This window comes from Tursiops truncatus, chromosome 9 (assembly GCF_011762595.2).
Source record: "Tursiops truncatus isolate mTurTru1 chromosome 9, mTurTru1.mat.Y, whole genome shotgun sequence".
Lineage (NCBI taxonomy): Eukaryota > Metazoa > Chordata > Mammalia > Artiodactyla > Delphinidae > Tursiops > Tursiops truncatus.
This window is the reverse complement of record NC_047042.1, coordinates 56,864,733-56,887,534: the sequence shown is the minus strand read 5'-3', so window position 1 is coordinate 56,887,534 and position 22,802 is coordinate 56,864,733. Positions and strand designations below refer to the sequence as shown.

Sequence of the window (22,802 nt, the reverse complement as noted above, 5' to 3'; positions counted from 1 at the left end):
CTGGGAGAGCAAGACAGAATTTTCTACCAGAAACGGAGTCATGTTCATTTGTTGAGATGTGAAGAGTATTATATCCAAACAACTAGTGAGGGGAGACCAAATTACATCCTGAAAGATAGGCTATTAAAGAGGAAAACAATCCTTTTAGCTTGAAAGATGCCCTGCAAAGGCTATCCCCCACCTTCGCTCTGGAGTCTGTCTGAGGTTTGCCCATCGTGGAGAGTGCAGAACGTTGTGGGCGCCATCCCTTTGGCTTCTAAGGCAGAATTTCTTTCTAGACAATGACAAAACTATAATCGGGGCTTCCAGACAGGACTGAGGGGGTCTGCCTAGGCTCCCACCCACATAGGAGAGGGGAGCCACAGTCCTAGCCACTCTAAACCCCAGAACCGAAAGATCTGACTAGGACGGTTTTATTTGGTGTTTTTTTGCAAAGAAAGCTGCCTTTCTCCCACCAGTTCCCTTCCCCACAAACCGGTCTTTTCAATAATAATATTTGTTATGAAGGTTATTGGGTAATTATTGCGATTTTGTGAAGCAGCCCTTGCTGGAGGTGAAGTCTGTCATCGCCTAACAAATGACGCCCGTGCAGTTCACTGCCGGGTTAAGTAAATGCAGAGAAGATAAATCTGCACACCCTAGGAATCGCCAGCAGAGCACGCTTTAGTACAAGTTCACAGTCAACTCTCCTGCCTGGGCCAGCTTTCCCAACAATTAGGGCTGCGTCTTTATTTTTAAATAAAGGAAAAGTCTCCCACTTCCATTGCCTGCTTTCTCCCCGTCTTTTCTTTTCTTTCGCTTTTTACGAGGTTCCCCTCGCAAAAGCCTCCTACTCCAAATTTTCCTTGTAAACGTAATGATGAGTGATTTTATAATAATCTCATTCCTATTTAAGTGATGACAAAAGGAGGTAGGAGGCTGACTTGACAGGAAATACAGTCACAAACACACAAAAATATCCAATTCACCCTCTTACTCCAAAAGGCAGTGGCAGAAGCAGGGCATCCCTGAGCTCCTGGGGTGGGGGGCTTCCCCTTGAAAGAAGAGGCACAGCTTTGTGTATCTTTGTGGTTGTAACTGCAGGTCAAAAAGTTGAGGGTCAAAAGTTTACGTTGTGCAGCGCTCTTCGTCATCTGCCCAGACAGAGTTTGATGTCAATGTTAGAGTTGCGATCTTGACTATCAGCACAAAAGATAAAATGGCTCAGAGTGACGCGTGTATCACGGTATGGACTCCAGGTGAACCCTAGTGGTTGAATGACCTCAATTACGAAGGAAAGGATAGAAAATTCCTCTTTTCAAGACTAATACATGCTGTATTTCATCTTGAATTATCGCTCCCATTCTAAGGGAATAGCAGCAGGTAAATAGGCATAGATTATTGAAGCACCAACACCCTAGATGCTGGAGAACCAGGAGTCTGTTTGTGCGTTTGTCACAAAATAAAAAAGCTCAAAACTCATCAGTGGACCTTTAGAAATAATGTAGCAAGTTGCCAATGTTCCATCATACCTTCAAAGGAAAGAGATCGGGCAGGAAACTTCCTTTATTTGAAAACTGTGATTTTGATTGGCCAGTTTTTTTCCTTTTTAGTACCTTTAATGATCCCTAAAGTGTGTGAGAACAAGGGCAAACACAGGCACTTCTTGCAAAGTGTATCCTTTGCAATTTTCAAGGACAGAATGCTTTTTCTGAAACTGCCACCCACTAAATGCAAAGAGCTGGGAAGGGGAGAAAGGAAGTGGAAACCCTCCGGAAAGGGGCAGGATTCCTCTACCCCCTCCACCAGTGAGAAAATGCTTATTGGTACCAGGAAAATATTCCTGTTGTTGAAAGTTTTTCATTATGTTTATTGTGAACCCTACACTGAATGTAAGAGAAATGCTACAATCTATGGGTGAATAAACTGTAAAGAATACGCCATTTAAGCAGGAAGGTAGAATCCACAAATGCCAGACCTCTTCTCAAGACCACAGTGACAGACTTCTATTCTCCAGAAAATACTCTTTAAAAATACATTTGGAATGAAAGCCAAGGAGAGGGGAAGCAAGCTAAGGAGGGAGGGCGGGAGAGTAGAAAAGAAAGGGAATAGTGTGTGAGGGAAGCCTACTGGAACCATGCCTTGTGTGTGCACTGCAACTGGAGAGCTAAACAATATTTTATTTTTCATGCACCTATATTAACGTTAAGTGTTGGTACCGTTAGCATCTATTTTCTGGGGGACGTATTTTCCTTTTCTGTGTATTGATCTTCAAGTAATTCGTGTAGGGAAACAGAGAAGAGAAAGATGACATTTTTTTCTAGGTTTTTCTTTTAATTTTAGAGATAAACTAATTCAACTACTCAAAATGTAGACCCTTGCAGGGACATTTAAGATCATCCCACTATAGTCTGCTTGATTAGATTTGCTGGTGCCAGGTATGTTCAGGGGTAAGAGCAAATATTTCCCAAACACTGCCTTTGTGGAAGTAGTCAGGTTGCTTTCACTGTGCAATGTGTGAAGTTTTCACTCTGGCCAAGAGCTTGAAGCCAAATGGGGGTGTGCCAGATGAGAACAGAGGAAAAGGAACAACTGCGGTGACTGCTGTTACAGCAGCGAACACTTCACCACATCTGGGCCAGTGAAATGAAGAAAACGGAAACCCCCCCCCCGTTAGTCACCAAGACAATTATGCGTCTCTTTGAGAAAACCCTGTTATTGTGTTATTGGTTAAAAACGCGCCACACCTTAGGAACATGTCAGCTTCAATAATCACAGACACCTCTTAGCTAGTTTTTCAACTCAAAGAAAATGTACCTGCAGAAGTTATTGCTTTTAGAGTGCTTACTTTCTTTATTTGGAGGATTTTAATCTTTAGGCCTCTCACACAATCCTGGTTAAAATTCATGTCTAATCCGGATATGAATTTCATATGCCTTATGCCTGGGTTGTGTTCATTAGTATAAACTTCTATAAGGAAATTACCCCCAAACAGTTAATTGGTCAAATGGCTGATAAAGTATTGCTTCTCTAAAATCCTATGCCGACTGTAGGTGGGGGAAGCCCTCAAATGCCACCATCAGGCATTTTGAAATTCAGTCCTTCTCCCGTGCCCTCCAGAGACGTGCTTCAGACAGCGAACAGTCAGTCTGGGGGACTCTCGCTCTAGAGAACAAAGGACAAATACAGTCAATACATTCCATAACGTTTACATTTCCTTTGCTGCCCCCGCCTTGGTTTTCCCTGAGAAGGAGTGACCTGGGCAAAGCACCCACTCTCTAAAAGACATGGTATAGACCTTTTAGAGGCGCAAAGTCCAAGGCCGAGGTGAACTTCAGGTCAGCGCGTCTAACAAATATGAAAATGTCGGCTGGTGAAGGGCGCGCCTTGTGATTTAACAAAGACTGTCAATGTGTAAGATTAATAAGAAACAAAATGCGCACGGTGTCACTGTTCGGTCACTTTGAAACTTGGGACAGGGCTGCATTCAAGAGGGAAGGCTGTTCCAAATATATTCAAAATGATTCAAATCAGATTCAAACTAGGCTGCAAAACACTGCCCCCCTCTCGCCCTCCCTCTCCCTTGGACTCCCTTCACTCTCCTTCTCCATCTGGGACTCGAGGACATGATGAAAAGTTATTTCACTTAATGGGACTTTAAGAAAGCTTTTGTTGGGAATATATGTTATCCCTGCACGTGGAAATGAGCAAATGTGCTTACCAGTTTCCCAAGAAAAGGATAACGCTTTCACCCTGCTTGGGACTGGAGCCAGTTGGCGTGCGAAGATTAGCACACTCCCTCTCTGCTCGATTTCAGGGCATCCCATCTTTTTTCGGACAAGGCGCTGCTGGTAAACCTCAGTTTATTTATTTATTGAGTTAGTTTCTTCCTGGCTTTACTTTGGTGTCTTGGATCGCATATGAAGGCAAGAGTTTTCTTTGTTTTGCTTTTCCAAAGATTATTTGATTCAATGGAATGATGCTATGGCTTGCGAAGAGAGATTGTGGAAGGATCAGAAAAGGTACTGAGATTGTTTATTACAGCCATAAATCTTGCAGTAAAATGTCAAAATGTCGGTGTGTGAGATAACACTTGGTGGTCCTGGCTTCATTTGTGTTTATGATACGAACCACAAAGACAAGTTACAGGCCTTGGGGGGATTCTGTGTAAGCCCATCTTCCTAAAGTAATAGAACCACATGAAACACAGGCGCAGTTAACTCGTTTAGGTTAACCATATACAAAACAGTGCCCGAGCCTCGTTAATACTTTAAAATAGAAACTCGGTAGACGGTTCTGAGGCTAAACAACATGAATTTTGTGTTTTAGTGTCTGTAAATAATATTGAACAGACATGGTTAAGACCTTAGTCTGATGACACGAGGAGGGAGGCAAAATTTCCTTGTCATGTTTTTTCTTCCCAGAAGCTTAGAGAGCCCAGTTTTGCTAATGACTTTATGTATGTACATATTATTCATGTTATGTAGTACACATATGTATATACTATTTTTTCTTGCTGTAGAGAGATATTGGTTTAGGCAGCTATATCACAGGCTAGAGAGTCTAGAGAGAATGTCTAAAGATTTACACTCAGCGTTGATTTCTGTCTGTGGCTTAGATTTCATTTTTAAAAATTTTCAGGGTGTGCCATGTCAATGGACAGCACTCTTCACAGACACACATCCAATGTGGAAAACCTCTTTGTACCACTTCAGGGTGATTGCAGTTAGAAAGCTAACATGATCCCTTTTTTAACCTCTTTCCCTAAATTAGTTTAAAGATTAGTACCTTATAATGGGCTTTATGTGGCTAAGCATTAAATGACTATCCATCAAATGGATATATTCCAGCATTTAGTAACTCATATGAGTAACCGATATAAATGAAGATAGAATTCACATTCGTTTTGAAGTGTCTCCAGGCTTAGGCTATGACTTTCCTTGCCTGCGTTTCAGACTCAGTTGTGAGAAGGCAGTTTATATTGCTCTTTGAAAAATCAAGTAGGGTACACCAGCTGAAAAATCCTTGCTTTACATGCCAATATGAAAGTGTTTTTAGAATGGTGACTATGCTAGTTAAACGCACTGCTTTAATCTAGGCTGAAAAGTAGAGGATCTAGGTATGTCTGTCACTCAGAAAAGGAAAGGGAAAGTACACACAACGAGTAAGGCATCAGTATTTACTTTGAAGATCAACATTAGGTGGAATTAATAAGTAATTTATTTGTTAATAATGGCATAATTAGTTTACCCATCAAATTTCAATTACCAAATGGCAGACAACAGTCCTCTCTCCCCACTTTCCAGAGCTACTGACATCATTAATATGCTAATTTTCAGCAATCCAGAAATTATAGACCGTCCTTAAATATAACTTTAGCCTCAGATACAGCCTGGAAAAGCAACAGCTAAAAGACAAAACAAAATTCTTAGCGGGAAAAGACCCCTCGGCACAGTGCCTATGCTATCCTTAGTTTGTTTTTGTTTGGAGATTTTTCTGAAGTAGGAAGTTGTTGGTCTCAACGCTCGATTTTGTGGCGGCATTATCGCTCTTATGCATCCCCACCCTTGGGCCACTTTCTCACAATCGCACCTACTACACTGGGGCATGTTTCATTCTGAATCGACACCTCCATCAAATGAGATGCTATTAGGAAGGTTGTTTGCTTTTTTTTTTAGGTAAAAAACCAAGTATCTTCTTCTAAAAGAAAGAAAAAAGGAAAAGTGCTCATCCGGTTGTATTGGAATTGCCTTGCTTTACATCCAGGGGCCGATTTCTCTCAGCTGCTCACCCACCCACCCTTTTCGCTCCTGCCTGGCTTCTCAAACTGCGGACGTTGGGCGCGGACGCGGCGGGCATGATGTGCGGAAGGGAATCAGCTGGTGAGAAAACCGGTGTGTTAGCCTCATTCGTTTTATTCCCCGGCCAGGATAAAAACCGGAATACCCTCTTGGTCCCGACGCCATTCCCTCCCCCAGGCGGCCTCGAACCCTTGAGGACGCCAGGCCAAGCTGGGCCCCGAGGTCAACGCTGGGCCGCGGCCGTCTGTCTGCCCCGAGGCCTAGGCCAGAGTAGGGCACGCATAGGGCTCGGTCTGGGCATCCGAGAGGACCAGAAGACTGCGGGCCCTGAATTCCCAGAGGAACTCAAAGTTGGGGGTTTGGACGCCCAAAGCTCCAGTTCCCTCCCTCCTCCTGGAGCCGGACAGCAGCATCCATCACCCGCCCGCGCGCTTCCTGATCCGGGTCCGCGCGCGCGGCGCGCACATTGGCGGGGGCGGGTCACGTGGCGGTACTGGGCGGGGCGCGCGCGGGGCCGAGACCGGGGACGCTCGCGCGCGCGCGGGCGAGCCGCGAGGGAGGAGCGGCGCGAATTTTGGTGGCGTCGGCGGCGGAGGGAGGGGGGAGGGGGAGGGGTGGGATCTTGACAGCGGGGGAGGGGAAGGGAGCGGGGGAAAGGGGGGATGGGAAGCGAGGCAGGAGGGGGAGGGGCCTCGGCGAGCCCAGAAAAACGACAACGCGAGAAAAATTAGTATTTTTGCACTTCACAAATTAATGACCATGAGCTCGTTTTTGATAAACTCCAACTACATCGAGCCCAAGTTCCCTCCCTTCGAGGAGTACGCGCAGCACAGCGGCCCGGGCGGCAGAGACGGCGGCCCTGGCGGGGGCCCGGGCTACCAGCAGCCCCCAGTGCCCGCGGCCCAGCACCTGCCGCAGCAGCAGCCCCAGCTCCCCCACGCGGGCGGCAGCCGAGAGTCCGCAGCCTCCTACTACGCGCCGCGGGCCGCCCGCGAGGCCTCCTATCCCGCAGCCGCGCTCTACCCCGCGCACGGTGCCGCCGACACCGCCTACCCCTATGACTACCGCGGCAGCGCCAGCCCCGGGCGGCCGCCGCAGCCCGAGCAGCCCCCGGCGCACGCCAAGGGTCCCGCGCACGGCTTGCACGCGAGCCATGTCATGCCGCCCGGGCGGCAGCCCCCGCCGCCGTCTCCCCCGCAGCATCGTGCGGCTGCCTCCGCGCCCCCGCGGCGCTGCGAGGCGGCTCCCGCCACCCCGGGCGTCCCGGCAGGGGGCAGCGCCCCCGCGTGCCCGCTGCTCCTGGGCGACAAGAGCCCGCTGGGCCTGAAGGGCAAGGAGCCCGTGGTGTACCCCTGGATGAAGAAGATCCATGTCAGCGCCGGTACGTGGCGCCGCTGGGGAGGCGCGGGAGGGTGGGCTGGGACCGAGCCCGGGTTCCAGGGTCGGGGCGGGGGTCGTGGGGAGAGGCCGAGGGGTTGGGGGCCTCGGGAGGGGAGCCCCCAGCTGGCTCTAGCTACAGTGGGATGTGGGTGTGTGCGCGCCAGCCAGCCGCCTGATCCCAACGTGAGAATCCTTTTGTACCCGGGGTCCCTTTATCGGGAGATTTACGAGACGCCAAACTGTTAGGGCAGTAATTATAGCCCCCATAAATTTAATTGCCCTGGCAGAGGCTTCAGGCCATGTGTCTTTGAAGCTTTTCTTCAGCCCCAATGCCCAGCACTATTCTTTATGGCTCTTGGGTGTTTCCCTTGTCAATAGCCTGTGAAACATTTTCTTTGCCGTTTTATGTATCTTGCGTGAACTTGGTGTCAGGTTATTATATAATGATGATGTCCAATTGCTCTTCCCCCACCCCACCTTCTCTTTCCTCCTCTTTTCCCTCTCTTCCACTCCCTCCTCCTTGGCTTTCTCCTTCGGGGTTATGGGCTTTCAGTCAACCCCAGTTATAACGGAGGGGAGCCCAAGCGCTCCCGAACCGCCTACACCCGGCAGCAGGTCTTGGAGCTGGAGAAGGAGTTCCACTTTAACCGCTACCTGACCCGGCGTCGCCGCATCGAAATTGCCCACACGCTCTGCTTGTCCGAGCGCCAGGTCAAGATCTGGTTTCAGAACCGAAGGATGAAGTGGAAGAAAGATCACAAACTGCCCAACACTAAGATGCGATCCTCCAACTCGGCCTCGGCCTCGGCCTCAGCCTCAGCAGGCCCACCGGGGAAACCACAAACTCAGAGCCCACACCCGCACCCCCATCCTCACCCCCACCAGGGCGCCTCCACACCCATTCCCTCCTCCATATAATCTTCCAGAGCTCTAGACCAGTTCTTGCCCTCACATGCTTTTCTTTCCTCTTCTGCCCCTTTCCCATCCACCCCTCCCCATCTGGACTACAACAGACCCCAAAACAAAACTCAGCTTGGTGAAAAGGATAATAAAAGGTGAAAAGGATAATAAAAAGACATTTTCTGGGTAAGAGTGTGAGCTGGTTGCCGCCCAAGAGAGGACAATGGCCAAGATGCTGACTAGTGGGACAACCTGCTGGCCTGAACAAGGCTGCCAGGTTTGGGTACCTGAGAAGAACCACTTGGCATCAAATACTTTTGAGATGGCTAAAGTCAGTTGCACAACCCATGCTGACTGGGGACGTGTACATGTATATTTGTTGCAAGCAGAAGAAATCAGACCCTTTTCCTATCTTTCTTATTTCCCCTTCCCTCATTAAGGCAGCTCATACAAGCTTGTACCGAACTGAATAAATGAGTAGACATTGTGGACCTCACAAGATTATTTATTTCTCAAAATGTACAGACCTTGATGGTAGATGTGACACGTTAGTTTCCTTTCCTTTCATTTATTTAAAATATTGTTGTGGAGATATTGTTGTCTTATTCTGAGGCACTATCTTGGGGGAGGGAGAGTGCATTTAGACCCATGTGCAACTCTACAAATTGTGGTGTGGCTCTATAGAAAGACATGTGCTAAGAATAAACTCCATTTAAAAAACAAAGTTCTGAGACATATTTGTGTGTTTCCTACTTTTAATTAAAAAAAAATTATCTCAATTGAAATGGTTGACCTTGCATGTAAAATTCCTGTAGATGGCTTGAGTTGCATTCACTTGGACTAACTGCTCACATAATTTGTTCAACTTGAGCTGAACTCTTGTCAAGTTTGACCCACTGTGGGAAAAGTTCCAAAGAGCAGGAAGGCTCTTGAGCTCTGAGAGGGCTCCTCTTCCCAAACTTGGCCAGGCTTTCAGGCTTCAAGTCTCTGTAAGGCATAGAAACGTGTCCTTCTCTGCAATGAAAGGTGAAACTGCGCAGTGCTGTGGGCCCAGGACTTTCTGCAGCTGTTCTACATGCTGAACTCTGAGCACACTTGGAAAGAAGTGGTCTCTTTGGTATTTATTGCACCTTCACGCTTAATCTTTCTGTTTTCCTGGAGATAAAAACTAGTTTGTGCGAAGAGTTGAGATTGCTTTTTGTTTCTCGGCTGTTTATAAGGTTCTCTTCTTCACTAACTACAGCTTGGGATTTTTGTTTGTTTGTTTCTTTTTCTTTTCTTTTTTCTTTCTTGAAGCAGGAGCTTTCAAAATAAACTGAATTTTCCCAGTACACCCTCCAGAGTTTCTTCTGAGGAAAGAAAAAGCATAATGACACCTTAAGCAAGGTAGACCTGGGAGTATTAAGTGCTGGAAGAAAGCCAATCTCTGAACTAGGGTCGCCTTCCTCAAATGCTCCTGGATCTTTCTGCGCAACCTAGAGATCTAGACTCAGAAGGTTGAACTCAAACCCCATTCTCAATCTTCATAGCCCTAGTATTTGTTTACTGATTTACAAATTAGTAAAAGAGGATTTAGACTTGCTTGTCACTGAAGGGAGTACTCTGCAACAAGATTCAGAAAACCAACAGCCACTAGCCCCCAAATATTAGAACTGTAACCTGGCTTTGAATGAGTGCAGTTTTTAGTTCATGTAACAATTTTAGCAGAGATGGGAGGGGGGAACTCACCTACCTCTGCAGTATTAGAGGATTTTTAAACACGTTTTCCCATCAGAGGCTAACCATCCTTAGCCAGTAGTCAGTGCTGTTACCCCTTTCGCCTCGGCTGCTCTGTGTGTGATAACAGGCAAGGGTGATTGTTCTCTACCTGGGAGCAAACCAGATCTGAGAGGAAAGTGGACACCAGTCTCTGAGGGGCCACCTCCTCTCCCCAGGAAAATTCAGGGGCAAACAAATACACTTCTTCCCAGGTCAGGCCAAACCTGGCATAAAGTGCATTTTATAAGGTGCCAACGGGTGCCAGGGGTTTCTGGAGGCCCTGCAACTGCTGCTAAAACTTATTAACCCTCCCCCTACTACACTCACTTGTAAAACGCAATTAAATCACGCTGAAAATAGCAATTTCCCCAGGAATCATTAATCACCTCATACAATAAATACTTCTTTGTAATTCAACAGCAATTCTGAAAGGCATTCTCTGGGAAAAGTCTGTGGAGAAGCGAGGGATCTTCTTGAAAATAATGTGGTCTCGGGCAAAGACTCAGCGTCTTGGCTGTCTGCTCAAAAAATGCCTAGACTCTTGGTGGAAATTGAGTGTCGAGCTGCAAAACCTCGAATGGCAGATTATCATCATTTAAGGTAAATTCTTATATTTCTCCTTGGTGAGGAAGGAGGGGTACGGGGGCATTCATTAGCTTCATACTGGGGGCACTTGTATAGGGGTGGAAGGGGTAACTTTCTTTCACTTACTCTAAATCTATCCAGGAAAAAAAGAGAGAGGATCGAGATTGTCTTTCTAATATCCCAGAACAAAATGGTAGTTTTTGCCCAAGCTGTCTTGATTATTAAGGTGTTGGTAAGTTTTACAAAGCCAAAGTTACCCACAATGATCCAAATGATTATGTCATTTCTTCAAGTGTTTTGCCTGCTTCAGATTTGGTCTTTAAGGGAGTTTGTTATAACAGCTTAGAAAATCCCACTTTGTGCTTCAAAATCGTTCATTGTCTGCCCCTTGCTAGGGCAACCATAAGAGTTCACCCAGAGGACAAATTTTCTATCTCATTAATTTTTTTTTTAAAGCGGACCCTACTGGCCCCTCAAACCCTTGGCCTTTAAAGACAGTATTTTGCGTAAGCTCTGTAAGCCTCCTACAAAAATGACCCTTATACATGCTCCCCTCTTCTTTCTCTCTTTTCCCCTCCTTCCCTCTAACACACACTCATCTGCTTTAGTCACAGAGCCACACTGTGCATGACTCCGGAGATAAAAGTTTTGTCAACATCTGAAATCAACCTAATCGGATAGGAGACACTTTAATGGTCACAGTTTGAATTAAGTACTTAACACTCTCCCCCGTGAAGAGAGATGGCACTTTTCAGGCTCTCTTTCCTAGTTTTGCTGAAATCTACGATATACCCGGTGTTTTATTACAGCAGGAATTCAACTGTGACAGGCATAGTAGAGTACTTAATACCCAGGATGGACCTCCTGGGAAGATTACCTAGATATATGGAGAGTGGGCCCTCCACACAGCATCTTTGACTTTATATTCACCTGTCCCAGGGTGCCCACATTCCCCCCACTTCTCAGCCTCCTCCCCATGGGATGAGTATCACCATCTCTCCTCTGTCCCCCTGCTTCCCTGAGCTTCCAATCTGTGCTGCTTTTCTCACCACTGCCTTTTCTACAGCCCTTTCAACATAGAAACATATCCACGGCTCTTTGGAATGGAAAGAAAGAAAAACCCCGAAGAATCACTGTAGCAAACAGAAACCTGGGACTTCCTGTGTGAATGCGTTGGTTCTGTGCAGGCAATAGGCTGTTCTTTGTACTCTCTTGGTCTCTGCATCCCTAGCTGCGGGCTGGTATTGAAGAACACAGGCTCACCTTTCCCAGCAGCTGCTCCTGTTGCCCCTTGTCTATATTATACACTGGCCCAAGAATAACTGCTTCCTCTCTCAAAGAGTAGGGGCTGGGAAGGAGGAGGAAGAGAGTGTGTTCTAACTCCTTGATAGCATCAGGGAGGCTGCTGGCGCTGTTGTGAAACATTCTAGTCTGAAACTTCAGTCCTGGAACTCTGGCATCTCTTCTTCTCAAGGCCCCAAACTCATGGGGGCCCCTCTCCCCCACCCCTGCTTTCAGGCCAGTCCCACCCTCTCTGGGATTGATTCCTGGGGCTAAAAGAGATCCCCTGATTGAAAGGATGTCCAGAGCAAAAGAGATCTGGAGGCCGTTTTGGTTCAGTCTTCTCAGTTTACCAATGAGGAAACTGAGGCAGCTGAACGCTTCCCCATCACGTTCTTTATGTTAATGAGTGTGTAGTTTGAACAGAGTCTTTGGTCTCACCTTGGGTAGGGGTAAGTGTACAGACATCTTTTCTCTGCAGCAGCCTGGAATGGACATATGCATCTGAGCTTACACTTGAAACAGAGGGCCACAGGTGTCCAGAGGCCAGGGAAGAAGGGTGGTTTCTTGCCTGATGAGCCACCAAAGCAGCTGGGGAAATCATGTAACCAAACTGCTTTAGCCAGTGCGCTGAGACAGGTGGGCTGACCTCTGGGCTCAGGAGGGGACCGACATCAGGGCACCTGACTGTCCACAATTCTCCTAGTCCTGGAATGACTAATTCTACTATGGCTGGCCCTGGGATTTACATGGCGGTGGCTTGCCTGGGAGCGGGCATCTGCGTTTCGGAGGCCTGGGAGCTAAAAAAGTTAAACAAGGATCCTGGTTGCAGCAGATAAAGGTGTAGCGCCTGTTCGAGGGAGATATTGAAATTGTAATCTTTGTGGTCACGTGACTCATTAAATAATTAATGTGGATCGTCAGGAATGGATCGGAGTCGTCAGGGCTTCACTAGGAATGAATCTCTCAGAAGTGAGTCCCCCAACTTCCTATTTGATTTTTAAAAGCACACATACTCAGATTTGTATCCAAAGGCTTTTTAACTCCTTCAGGAGTGGTGGAAAGAGGCCATCAGCGGCCAGGACCGGAGCTGGCGGGCCCACGCTGGGTCTTGGGGCTTTTCCTGCAGGGGTTCTGCGAGTCTGTGGAGCGCGCCGCGCCCGGGCAAACGTGAGTTCGGGCTCGGGATTTCTGCGGTCACATCTTGGCTTTGGTGATGAAGTGGGACGGATGAGCAGACAGTTGGTAATGTTCTGATTCGCACTGGGGAAGGCTGCAGAGATACCACAGAACGGACGCGCGGCTTTGTCCAATTTTCCCGGTGTTCATAAATCACCCGCGCCGGGCGAGCGCCAAAAACGCGGAGAGAGAGGCCGCGGTGGTGGCGGCCATTGCAGAGGGAGAGACCTGGGCAGCATCTCTTTGTGACTCATTAGTCTGAACGATTTATGGTGGAACAGCAGCCATGAATATTTGACTTGGGGATAAGGAAATAGCAACAACAATGATCACCATAATAATGACAATACTCCTAAGCGTGAGGGGGTGGGGATGTGTGTTGTGGTGGATGTGTGTTGTGGTGCAGCAGATCCTTCTGGGGCTAAGCTGAGTGGTAATGTGCAGGGTAGCTAAGCCCCACCTTGCTCAGGGTCAGGCCAGGATCCTCAAGGCCAGGGGGCGCTCCCTTTGGGGACATAGCGGGCAAGTTTGAACAAGAGAAAGGGCCCAGCATGGATTCTGAGTCCCAAGTGCTTGACGGACAATGGGGCCTGCAGGTCGAGGTGGTGGCAGAGGGCAGCTACCTGCTGGTGTGCGGCCACTTGTTCAGTGTGCTAGAGGGCCCCGAAGCCTGAGGGTCAGGGTACTTACCGGCTATTTGGTAGCCTCTCTTGGCACTATCAGCAGGATTGCATGGACGCGGGACAGCCACTGGGGCTAATTTAGGCAGGCTGGAGTGTGGGGAGGCCACCCAGGCCTGGGTGAAGGGATAGTGGGGCAGGGACAGAGCTGTGGAAGCAACCGGCCCTCAGAGTCCCAGCCCAGCAAAGAACTTCTCCAAGCCTGAACCCAACGCACAGGAGGATTCTTTGTCCCTCCTCAGAGTCTTCCCCCATCCCCTGAAAGTTGGCTGACCATTTGGTAGTTAGAGAGCAAGAGAGGGTTGCAGATATCTTAAGGAATGAGGCAGCAGCGGAATTAGGGCCTGGAGCGGCTCGTGGCTGCTGTGCATAGGGAGCCTGGGTAGGGAGCCTGGGTAGGGCCCCCAGATCGGTTATTGTCTGATGCCCGCATCCTTCCCCATCTCCCCCACTTCCAGAAACCATAACTGGCCTACTCTGAGGGACTGGGCACTGTGGTGGTCCCGCCAGCCCACTGGGACCGAGAAAGGATGCCCCAGGGCTTTAATGAACCAGAAGACAAAACCTCACAAGACTGCCCCAGCCCATGGGCTGAGCTGGAATCTGATTTCGCGCCAAACAGAAATGAACACTATTAGTGAGGTTTCAGGAGAGTCCGTGATTGAATGCTCCCAGACAAGGCTTCCCTTTGTTAGCAAAAGAAAATAAAGCGTGCATTCACATCCCCAAGTTGAGGTGCGAGAGGAGCTCTCGCAGCAGAGCGGACACCAACAGAAAGCCTCTTCCACCTTCTTGTCTTCCTCCGTCTGGTCCATTTTCTTCCCGCTTCCCCTCCCCCCCGCATAAAAAGAAAAAAAAAAGAGTGTGGGTGCGGAGATGGAGTATGTATTTATTTTACAAAAATAAATCATGATCTTCAGGCTATTTGTAGACCGGAACCTTTCAAGCAATGAGTGAGCCGCATGGACGAGTGCCCTGGCGACTCCTCCGTGTCCGCGTCACCCCGGGGGCCACCCGGGTGCCCGCGCTGCCTTCGTCTCGGCCTCCGGCCTTCCAACTCCCTTCCTCCGCAGCCGCTGTTCACCCTCTGCTGTTTGTTTGTCCGCAGAGCGCCCAGACACCGGAAACGGCGGTTCCCTGAGCGCCCGGAGCTGGAGACACTCTCGAGTTCAGTCTTCGACATCTTTCGAGGTAAGCGCTGCGTCAAAACTCTTCACTGCCCCGGGTTTCGCACCGGGCCTTTAGGCAGGAGTTTACTTTCCGTGGCAGCTGCAACCCCATGCCCTTTGAAAGAGGTGCTGGTCAATATTTAACTTCAGAGGAGTTTTGGGGCTGGTTCCCCTCAGCTGCACGCCCAGCCAATGCGGGGCTTCAGCGGACAAAGCTCTGCCCCAAAGCTGGCCTCGTACGGAGGGGCGGTTGCATAGACCAAAGATGTGTGTCTGTGTGGGGGGCAGGGGGCTCAGAAGGGTGTGTTTGTCCCCTCCGGCATGCCCCAGACAGACCAAACCGCTACACGGAACAGCAGGGCAAAAGCAAGTAGAGGCCACTGGCGCGGCGGCCGCTGCGTGGGCTGCTCTCCTTGTGGACTGTTTGCGGCGCCTGCGGAGACTGTGAGCTCGGCAGTTGTGGCCAGTCCCAGCTCTGCGTGGAGGAAACTTGTGTCGCCGCCTTGCAGTTTCTCCTATCGTTTTGCCTTTTCTCGGCACGAAGGAAGTTGCTGTATTTCAAATGTGTAGACCATCGCAGGCAGCTGGGCTTCTGGGTTTCTTTAGCCGGGCTGATCCGCTGATCCTCCTATACGAAAAGCACGAGTTTTGTATGTCTCGGCGTTTTCTTTTCCTATTTGGAACAAGGGAAAACTCTTTAAAATTCTTTTCAAGTTCTGGCTTAATTTGTTCTCTTAGTTTGGGGTGCAGGGAGGTAATTACTGTGGTTTATTACCTTGTAAAAGATCCATAAATTTGCTGCCTGTTTGGGGGAGGGGCTGCTGGAATAGCTTTCAAAAGCTTGGGTTGAAAGCATGGATTTGCTTTGTGCTTTCAGGAATTACTTATTTTAAAAAGTTTTCTGAGATTTTTATCTTCTATTCCCTAGGCCTCAGCCTTCCCCGAAATCTGCTCCTACAATAGATATCAGGTTGTTAATTAATCAAAACATGCTATTCAGTGTTGCTCTAAGACTGATATGGTATTCCAGATACAATTATTACTTTATCAGATAGGAAGTAAACAGTAATTGTAAAGCTGGTTACGTTCTCAGCTACTGTATGTCTGTTTATACCAAGTATAGATGGAGCATTTCAGGAATTTGCAACTCAGTGTGTACTTATGATTTGCATCTCTGAACACAACAGAACCACTGCATGTGTAAATAGTTGCAGAGGTCTGCGGCCATGTGTATAAAATGATATACACATCCATATGTGTCCAGAGAACTTGGAGCTCATTTGTACTGTAGTTGCACCCACAGGAAATATCTCATGTTAAATAATGATCTATAATCTACTCTCTCTCACTCTCTCTCTCTCTCACACACACACACTACACACACACACACACACACACACACACACACACACACACACACACACACACACACACACACACACACACACACACACACACCCCGTGAGCAAAGAAGGCCCTACCTGACGCTGAGTAGAAAAACCACTAGAGTTAAGTAAAGGGAGAAAAATGTTAAGTGTATTTTTGACAGAGAAATCAGATTGCAGTGTTTGAATACAGATATAGCTAATCTGCCAACAGCCTTGCAAATATTGACTCAAGCTCTGTATCCTTGGTCACCTGCTCCTTCCAAGACAACTTCACGGCTATTTTGGCTCTGGTGCACGGATCCAGGGTATGTGTCCCCAGCCCTGGCCAGGTTGGGTGGGGGAGTCAGGAGAGGGCGGATTGGCAGCTGGGTTTCCCAACCTGGGCTTAGATACTTGAGCATCTCTATTCTTGTTCTCTGGAACTGAACCATAAAAGACCCACAGCCTTGCTCCAGGAAAGTGGGTTTCAGAGTGGTGAAGGAGGACTCTCAGCTGCTGGTTCCCCGGGGGCTTGCCCAGACCAAGGTCTCATAGCGAAGCTGTTTTCACCTCAGAAGTTAAATTTCCTTTGACTTGCTCAGATTTTTCCCTTCACATCCCACCCAATCACCCCATCCCACCCCAAGTCGTTAATGTTAATTGTTAAACAGCAGTTGGAGCATTAACTGGGCTGTTAATAGCGGTATAGAGGCTCCTGGCTGGAGCTGAGATGCTGCTGGGCCTTGCTGGCGTTAAGGCATTTCTCTGAAGCAGTACCAAAGACTTCTCCCATTGATTTATGGCCTCGGGAGTTTTGGTTTGCTCCAGATTGCTCTGAGAGTTCTGAAGGGGGCCCCTTCTCATCTTTGAGTCGAAGCCTGTGCAGAAACTTTGGTTGGGAGCAGGCAAGGGGTTTGCCAGGCTATCTGGAGAGCTCAGGGTGAAATTGTGTGGGTGGAGGGGTAAGGGGAGCAGAGGACAGTGTATTAGTTGTCTGAGTCCTCGGGGAACTGGAGAGTGCTTTTTGAAACCAGCCTTTGGTCCTGTCCTCTACCCCCAAAACGTGAGAGAAGCAGGTTTTCACTTTGGGTTCTCACTTTCTAGCTTGTGGCTTCGTTCAGAGCTGGGAAAGTTCACAAGGAGGTTCTCTCCCAGCTATCCCACAGACAGAACCTTATTGGAACACTACCTCTAGCTTAGGCCAGGGCTTACTTCCAAGGGATTCGGTCTCCTCCTCTTTTATTGCCCTTGTGATTTGGACATCCCCATGACCAGGCCCCTTTGCTGAGGGCCTTACATTCTCACCAGGCCTCTTCTGCTCCTCTGTGGGGGAGGAGAGGAGGGAAGGAGTCACGCACAGCTTCCGGCAGCTGCTACAAGTGAGTCCTCACACTTAGAGAGGCCTAGCCAGCTGAAGACCTACTCTCGAGGAACAAAAGAATACGGCATGAGGATCTTACCACCACAGAGCACTCCCCTAGTTCAGAAACTAAGACTGAAAAGAGGAACTTTTTAGATGGCTCCTGAGAGGGTGAAGTGTTAAAGTCAGTGGATGGTGTCACCAAGCAGAAGGTAGGAGTTGGAGTGGGATGGGGAGGGGTAATGCCAGGTTCTTCCTGAGCTGAGTTGGTCCAGTTCAGTTTCTGATGGTGGACAGAGTTGTCTTGGGGGAGGGTGGGCAGACTTGTCAGCAGAGAGGGTCCTAGATTGTCTAGTAGGTTAATTCAAGGGATGCCAGCAAAGGTTGGTTCTTTTTTTTTCCTCTCTTGCAGAGACAATTAGATCATTTCCCCTTACATTTTTCATCATCAGAAGCTTATAATTTCATGTATCACTGAGCTATGCACTAAGGCAATGTGTAAGTACAGATTTGGCCAGGGCGCTTGGTCCCTTCAGATTTAGCAAACCCTGACCCACCACTCTAGAGCCAAGCATCTCTCTTCTAGGGGGTTCCCGTCGAAAAAAACCAACTGGACTTGGAGGAGGTGCTTCAGCCTTTTGTCAGGTAATTATGGGCCTTTTGGGTTTCTCCAGTGGCTGTGGTGTATGGCGTGGGTGTTAGCAAACTCCATACAATGGCAGGCCATTAGGGAGTCCACTGACTAGGCCAGTCCTTATTGGGTTTCCTTCTGGAAACAGGGCTAGCGCCTTGCCTTTTGACATACTGGCCAGTGGGCCAGGGGAGACTAGAGTGCTTGGGTGTTCTGGGTTCAGTTTATGTGTGAGTGGAAGACTGTAAGGAAAGTTCCGTGGACTGTAAGAATGGAGATAGAATTGCTGTTCCCTTGTGTCTGGATCATGTGTAAAGAAATATAAGTGGAGATAAGTGGCCTTGTGTGGCACGTGTTGGGGTGGGAGGAGATGCCCCCAGCGTCCTACTGCCCTAGACAGTGCTTCCCTTCCCCATTGCTGGTCAAGGTCCCCCGCTTCACCTCCCCGAAAGCTAAATGTTCTGCTTGGAAACCTAGTTCCTTCAGTGATTCCCTATTTGAAATAGAAGGATTTAAGTTGACGTATGACCACGTGAGCACATAATACAGCACATTATTGTGGCATTTGGAGCGGAGACCCGGGCGGGCTTTGCCTGTGATTACGTTTTCTAGATTCTCTACAGAGCGAGAGCTTTTCCCCCCACCCCCTCGCACCCACCTCCTCCTTCTCCTGCCCCTTCTCCGGAAAGCGCTTTCCTAGCGGGTTGCAGTTTTCAGCGCTCATGGAGCAGTTCTGGGCGAGCTAGCGATGGGACTCCAGGCCACACCAGGAGGATGGAATTTATTTTAAGGTATTTCCGTTGATTGTTCATATGTAGAGTGAGTTATGGCTGTGAGAGACAAAGGTCAGGTGAGGAGACCCTGGTTCAGGGACAGGACCCTCAGCCCTTCTCTTCCTTTGTTTCTCCCTTAGAACCGAAAGCATTTGAAAGATCCCCAGTAGCGCCTCAGACTGAATTTAATTCCTTGGAAAGTATTGGGGGGGCTGTAAAGGAAGGGGCACTCGGGGGCTACTAGGTGGGCCTGGTGGCCTCCGACGCTCCAGTGGCTTTGTCCACTGCATCGGGGCTTGAGTCCCAGAAGCTGAGCCCCAGGCAGAGGGAGGGTCCCAAAGCGCCGGCTCGGGCCAAGGTGGCCCACGCTGTGCTCGCTGGACACGACTGCCTGGAGGGGGTGGGGGCTGAGTGAAGGAGAAGGGGGATCGCGCCCCATTTAGCCGTGTTTGCCGGCCACGATGGAGGGTGAGGGCTGACCTGGACAGCCAGAGCAGCTGGGAAAGGGAAATCAATGAGCGTCCAGATGCGCTGCCATTTTATTGATGATGCTTCGGGCCACTTTGTTCAGTGCTGGGTTGCAGGAAGCGCTTTCCCACTTGCCAGACTGAAGGAGCTAGACCCTGAGGACTAGCCATTGTTTCCCTGAGCACCCTCTGCCCGAGTAGGGGTGGAGAAGGACAGCTCAAATCTCGGAGAGGCTTGGGGTGGGGGCAAGCGTGCTGAATGCCCAGAAGCTCTGTTATTCTAACATTCAGGAGACAGAGAAAGCAGGGAGCTGGAGCTGCGTTTGGGCTTCATAATGCACAAGGCTTGGGCGCCCCCTTGTACGCCCTCAGCCAGCTAGGAGGGCTGGAGGACTGGCTGGTGTGCCCTGGGCTGGAGGGAAGTCTGAAGGCAGAGTCTGCAGAAAGCAGAGGCAGACGTCTCAACGGTTTCAGAGCCCCAGAAACGGTGCTGTAGCCAGAATGGGGGCAGAGAGTTAAACAGTGTGCTTCCAAATTACTGGGAAAGCCTGAGCTAACTGGGCTTTAGGGACCCAGCACTCCCGGAAAGGATGGAAACTCCCTAAAAAGGTGATGGAAACTTCGCTTTCCTTTGCTCTTGAAGCTCTTGGAGCAGAGAAAACAGATGCCTACAAGGAGTCGGGAATCGTATTTGTCTCCTGACTTAAAAAAAAAAATCTTATTTCGTTCTGCACTGGAAAAAAAATCAAATCAGGTTTCCCCTACTTGAGTGGGATTTACTTCCCCAGACGGAAGGGCTGCTTCAGCCCTCCTCCGCTACTGGCCCAGGCGCTAACCGTGTTTAACTGAGGCCATTTCAAGTGCTCTAAAACACCCCTTGGAAATAAAATGTAAGCTTTAATTGCTGTTCAATTACTTGTCAGCATTTCATATGATTTATGACCCAGTTCTGGTACATTTTTGACCCAGTTAAAGACTCATAAATAATATAGTTTCGCTAGAAAGAATGAGAGAGGGAATAGAAGAGGTTTGCTAAAGGCATCTTTTTATTGTCGCTTCAGTGCCAGCACGCGGAATAAATATCTAGGCATGGACTCTTGAGCTGACTCTGTATAAAAGTGTGCACAGAGAGAAGGCAGTAGTGACGTTTATAGAGAACCGGTTGGTTTTTCCTCCACGGAAAGAGCTAAAGCCACTCCATCATAGCTAAACAACAGCTATACTTTTTTAAAAAAGGCTAGTCCCCTTTTACCCTCAAAATGCCAACTTCAACCTCACAGGCAAGCTTATTTCCTCATTGATTTTCCTCCCCAGTCTGGGATTTCTATGCCTCTTCTTGCCAACAGTTATTCCTCACCTTCCTCCCTGGCTGCATAACCAGCCGTGGAGCCACCCACAGGCCCTCGCAGATAAGTTCACAAGGAGGCCCCTGTGAAGGGTAGAAAGGCACCAGCGCACCTCCGCTGTTCCAGAGATTCTTCTAGTGCTGAGAAAATGTTTTCTTCTAGTCCACATGGGCGAGGGATGGGGGGCGGGGGCATGGGACTTAGGGGTATTGGGGCAGCCAAGGGGTCCTCTCCCCAAAGAAAACCTCAGCGGTTTTGGCAGAGCCGGGTGCATGGCTGCGGGATTTACCTAGAAAGGGCGCGGCGGCGGTGGAAATCGACTGGCGATATTTTTCTCTTAAAAAGCAGTAACAAACAAACAAAAATCCGTCAGCTATTATACATTATTATTTTTAATCACCTCGCCTGCCTAGCTCCAAAATCCAATCTGTTGGATGTCAGCAGAGAGGCCTGGACCCGGGCAGTCTGCGTGCCAGGCCGCCAGACCCTAGTCCTGAGGTCCAAACCCTACTTCTGCCCGCCGCAGCCCGCAGCCCGCAGCCCAGAGGCCACCTAGTCGGGGGCGGGTGGAGGCCCGGCCCGAGCTCCCGCCCCGGCTTTCCCAGGGCTCCGGCGGCTCGGCGGGTCCAGTCCCCGCGTTTTGCCGGCACAGCCCTGGCGCCGGCGGAAAGGTATGCGCCCGGGGTGCCCCATCCCTCACCTCGGCGCCCTGGGCCATCCCCTCCCCCGGCAGGTTCTCACGAAGATCTGGCCTTCCCGGCAGCTGGCTTAGCTGAGAAAGCGGCGAGTCGCGTCAGCAGTTTGGAGGAGAAAGTGCGGGTTGATTATTGACCCACGCCTTCTTTCTTCAAATGCCACATCCAACCCGGCCGGTTTGAAGAGAAAATGCCGCCCAGCGGATTTTTGCGGCCGGCTCTCGCCTCCTACGCTGCCTGGCTACCCCTTTCAAGTCGCGCTGGAGCAATATGCCATAAGGAGCAAGTGTTTGCTGTTTTGTGCTCTGTTTACAGCTTTGGGGCGCCGAGTCATAAATCTTGCCCAGCCATAAATGACAAAAACCATTGGTATGCATGAGGCCACCCTGGCCCGGAGTGCTTTTTGATTTCTCCCTTTTCCCTTGGCTTTGTTTTTGCTCTAAGGTGACACTTTGGCTCCCTGACAGTTTAAACATACTACTTATATTTTTAACACCTTCCTTTGAGAAGGACCGGCCGCGGACACCTTGGAATTGCACGAAAGCTCCATTTCTCTCTTTTTGCCACACACATATCCTTGCAGAGTTCACTTCTGAATCTGGGGAATTGAGGGAGGCGTTAAGGAGGAGAAAGACCATCCATTCTCCTTAAAGTTTTGGCAATATTACCAGGCACATCGGGCCTTTCCTCTGCTCAGCGTCCCTATCTACCACCAATTAGGGAAGAAAATATAGGTGTACGTTCCTGCGGGGGGTCAGAACTTTATCTGTCTTTGCCTGAGAGTGAGCTGCGTGTTTGAACTGTGAAATGGGCACAGAAGACCTGGAGACCCAGGATTCTAGCACCTTTGTGTGTACCTGAGCCCAGAGTGTCCCATTTCACGGCCTGGACAACCTGCATCTCCCCCAGGCTACTTTCCTCCCAGCCGCCAGGATTTCAAGGGTTTCTACTTTAAAAATATAACCAAAGACACCCCAGTTGGCTCTTGGGGCGGTCTCCCGAGAAAGGAGGCCCTATCCCAGCTCCCCAGAGATTGGCTTTGAGGTTCTTGGATTGGGGGTGGCAGGTGAGGTGAGGTAAACTGCCCAAAGTCTGGGGAACTCTCTTCTCCTGGTTCCGTCATCCCTTCGCCCCGCAACTGGAAACGTCCAGGGCACAGGGTAAGGTGGTTTCCTAAATGGATTCCTAAGAAAGAGAGCCCCTTTGTGAGAGCCGTTTGTCCTCATTAGCATAATTTTCCTGGACTTCAGTGACGCCTAGGAGCGGGGAGAGGGAGGGCGGTGAGGGTTGGGGGGAGGCTGCCCTCCTCCCGCCGCCGCCGAGCTCCCCCGCTCGCTCCCATCCCTCCCCTCGCCTCAGCCCCATCCCCCACGCCGGCCCACGTTCCCCCCTAGCCGCCTCGGCCTCCCCTGCCGCCCGCCCCCAGCGCCCCCCACCGCACCCCCCGACCA

General features: G+C 49.5%; 1 protein-coding gene across 4 annotated transcripts in view; it reads left to right on the top strand.

The window, feature by feature from the left end:
- HOXA4 (homeobox A4) overlaps nucleotides 1-16,062 on the top strand; it is a 31,371-nt gene extending 15,309 nt beyond the window's left edge. For 2 of the 4 annotated variants that reach the window (XR_012333999.1, XR_012333998.1), the window contains exon 3: nucleotides 10,239-10,369. Coding sequence is in view for 2 of the 4 variants with exons in the window: in XM_019926417.3 (XP_019781976.1) it covers nucleotides 6,534-7,161; nucleotides 7,714-8,078 (993 nt within the window). In the remaining 2 variants the exon portion in view is untranslated. Of the gene's footprint in view, nucleotides 1-6,435; nucleotides 7,162-7,713; nucleotides 8,553-10,238; nucleotides 10,419-14,651 lie in introns of those variants that run through there. The other 2 variants (XM_073809762.1, XM_019926417.3) reach the window with 2 other exon arrangements.
- Nucleotides 16,063-22,802: the final 6,740 nt, after the last annotated feature.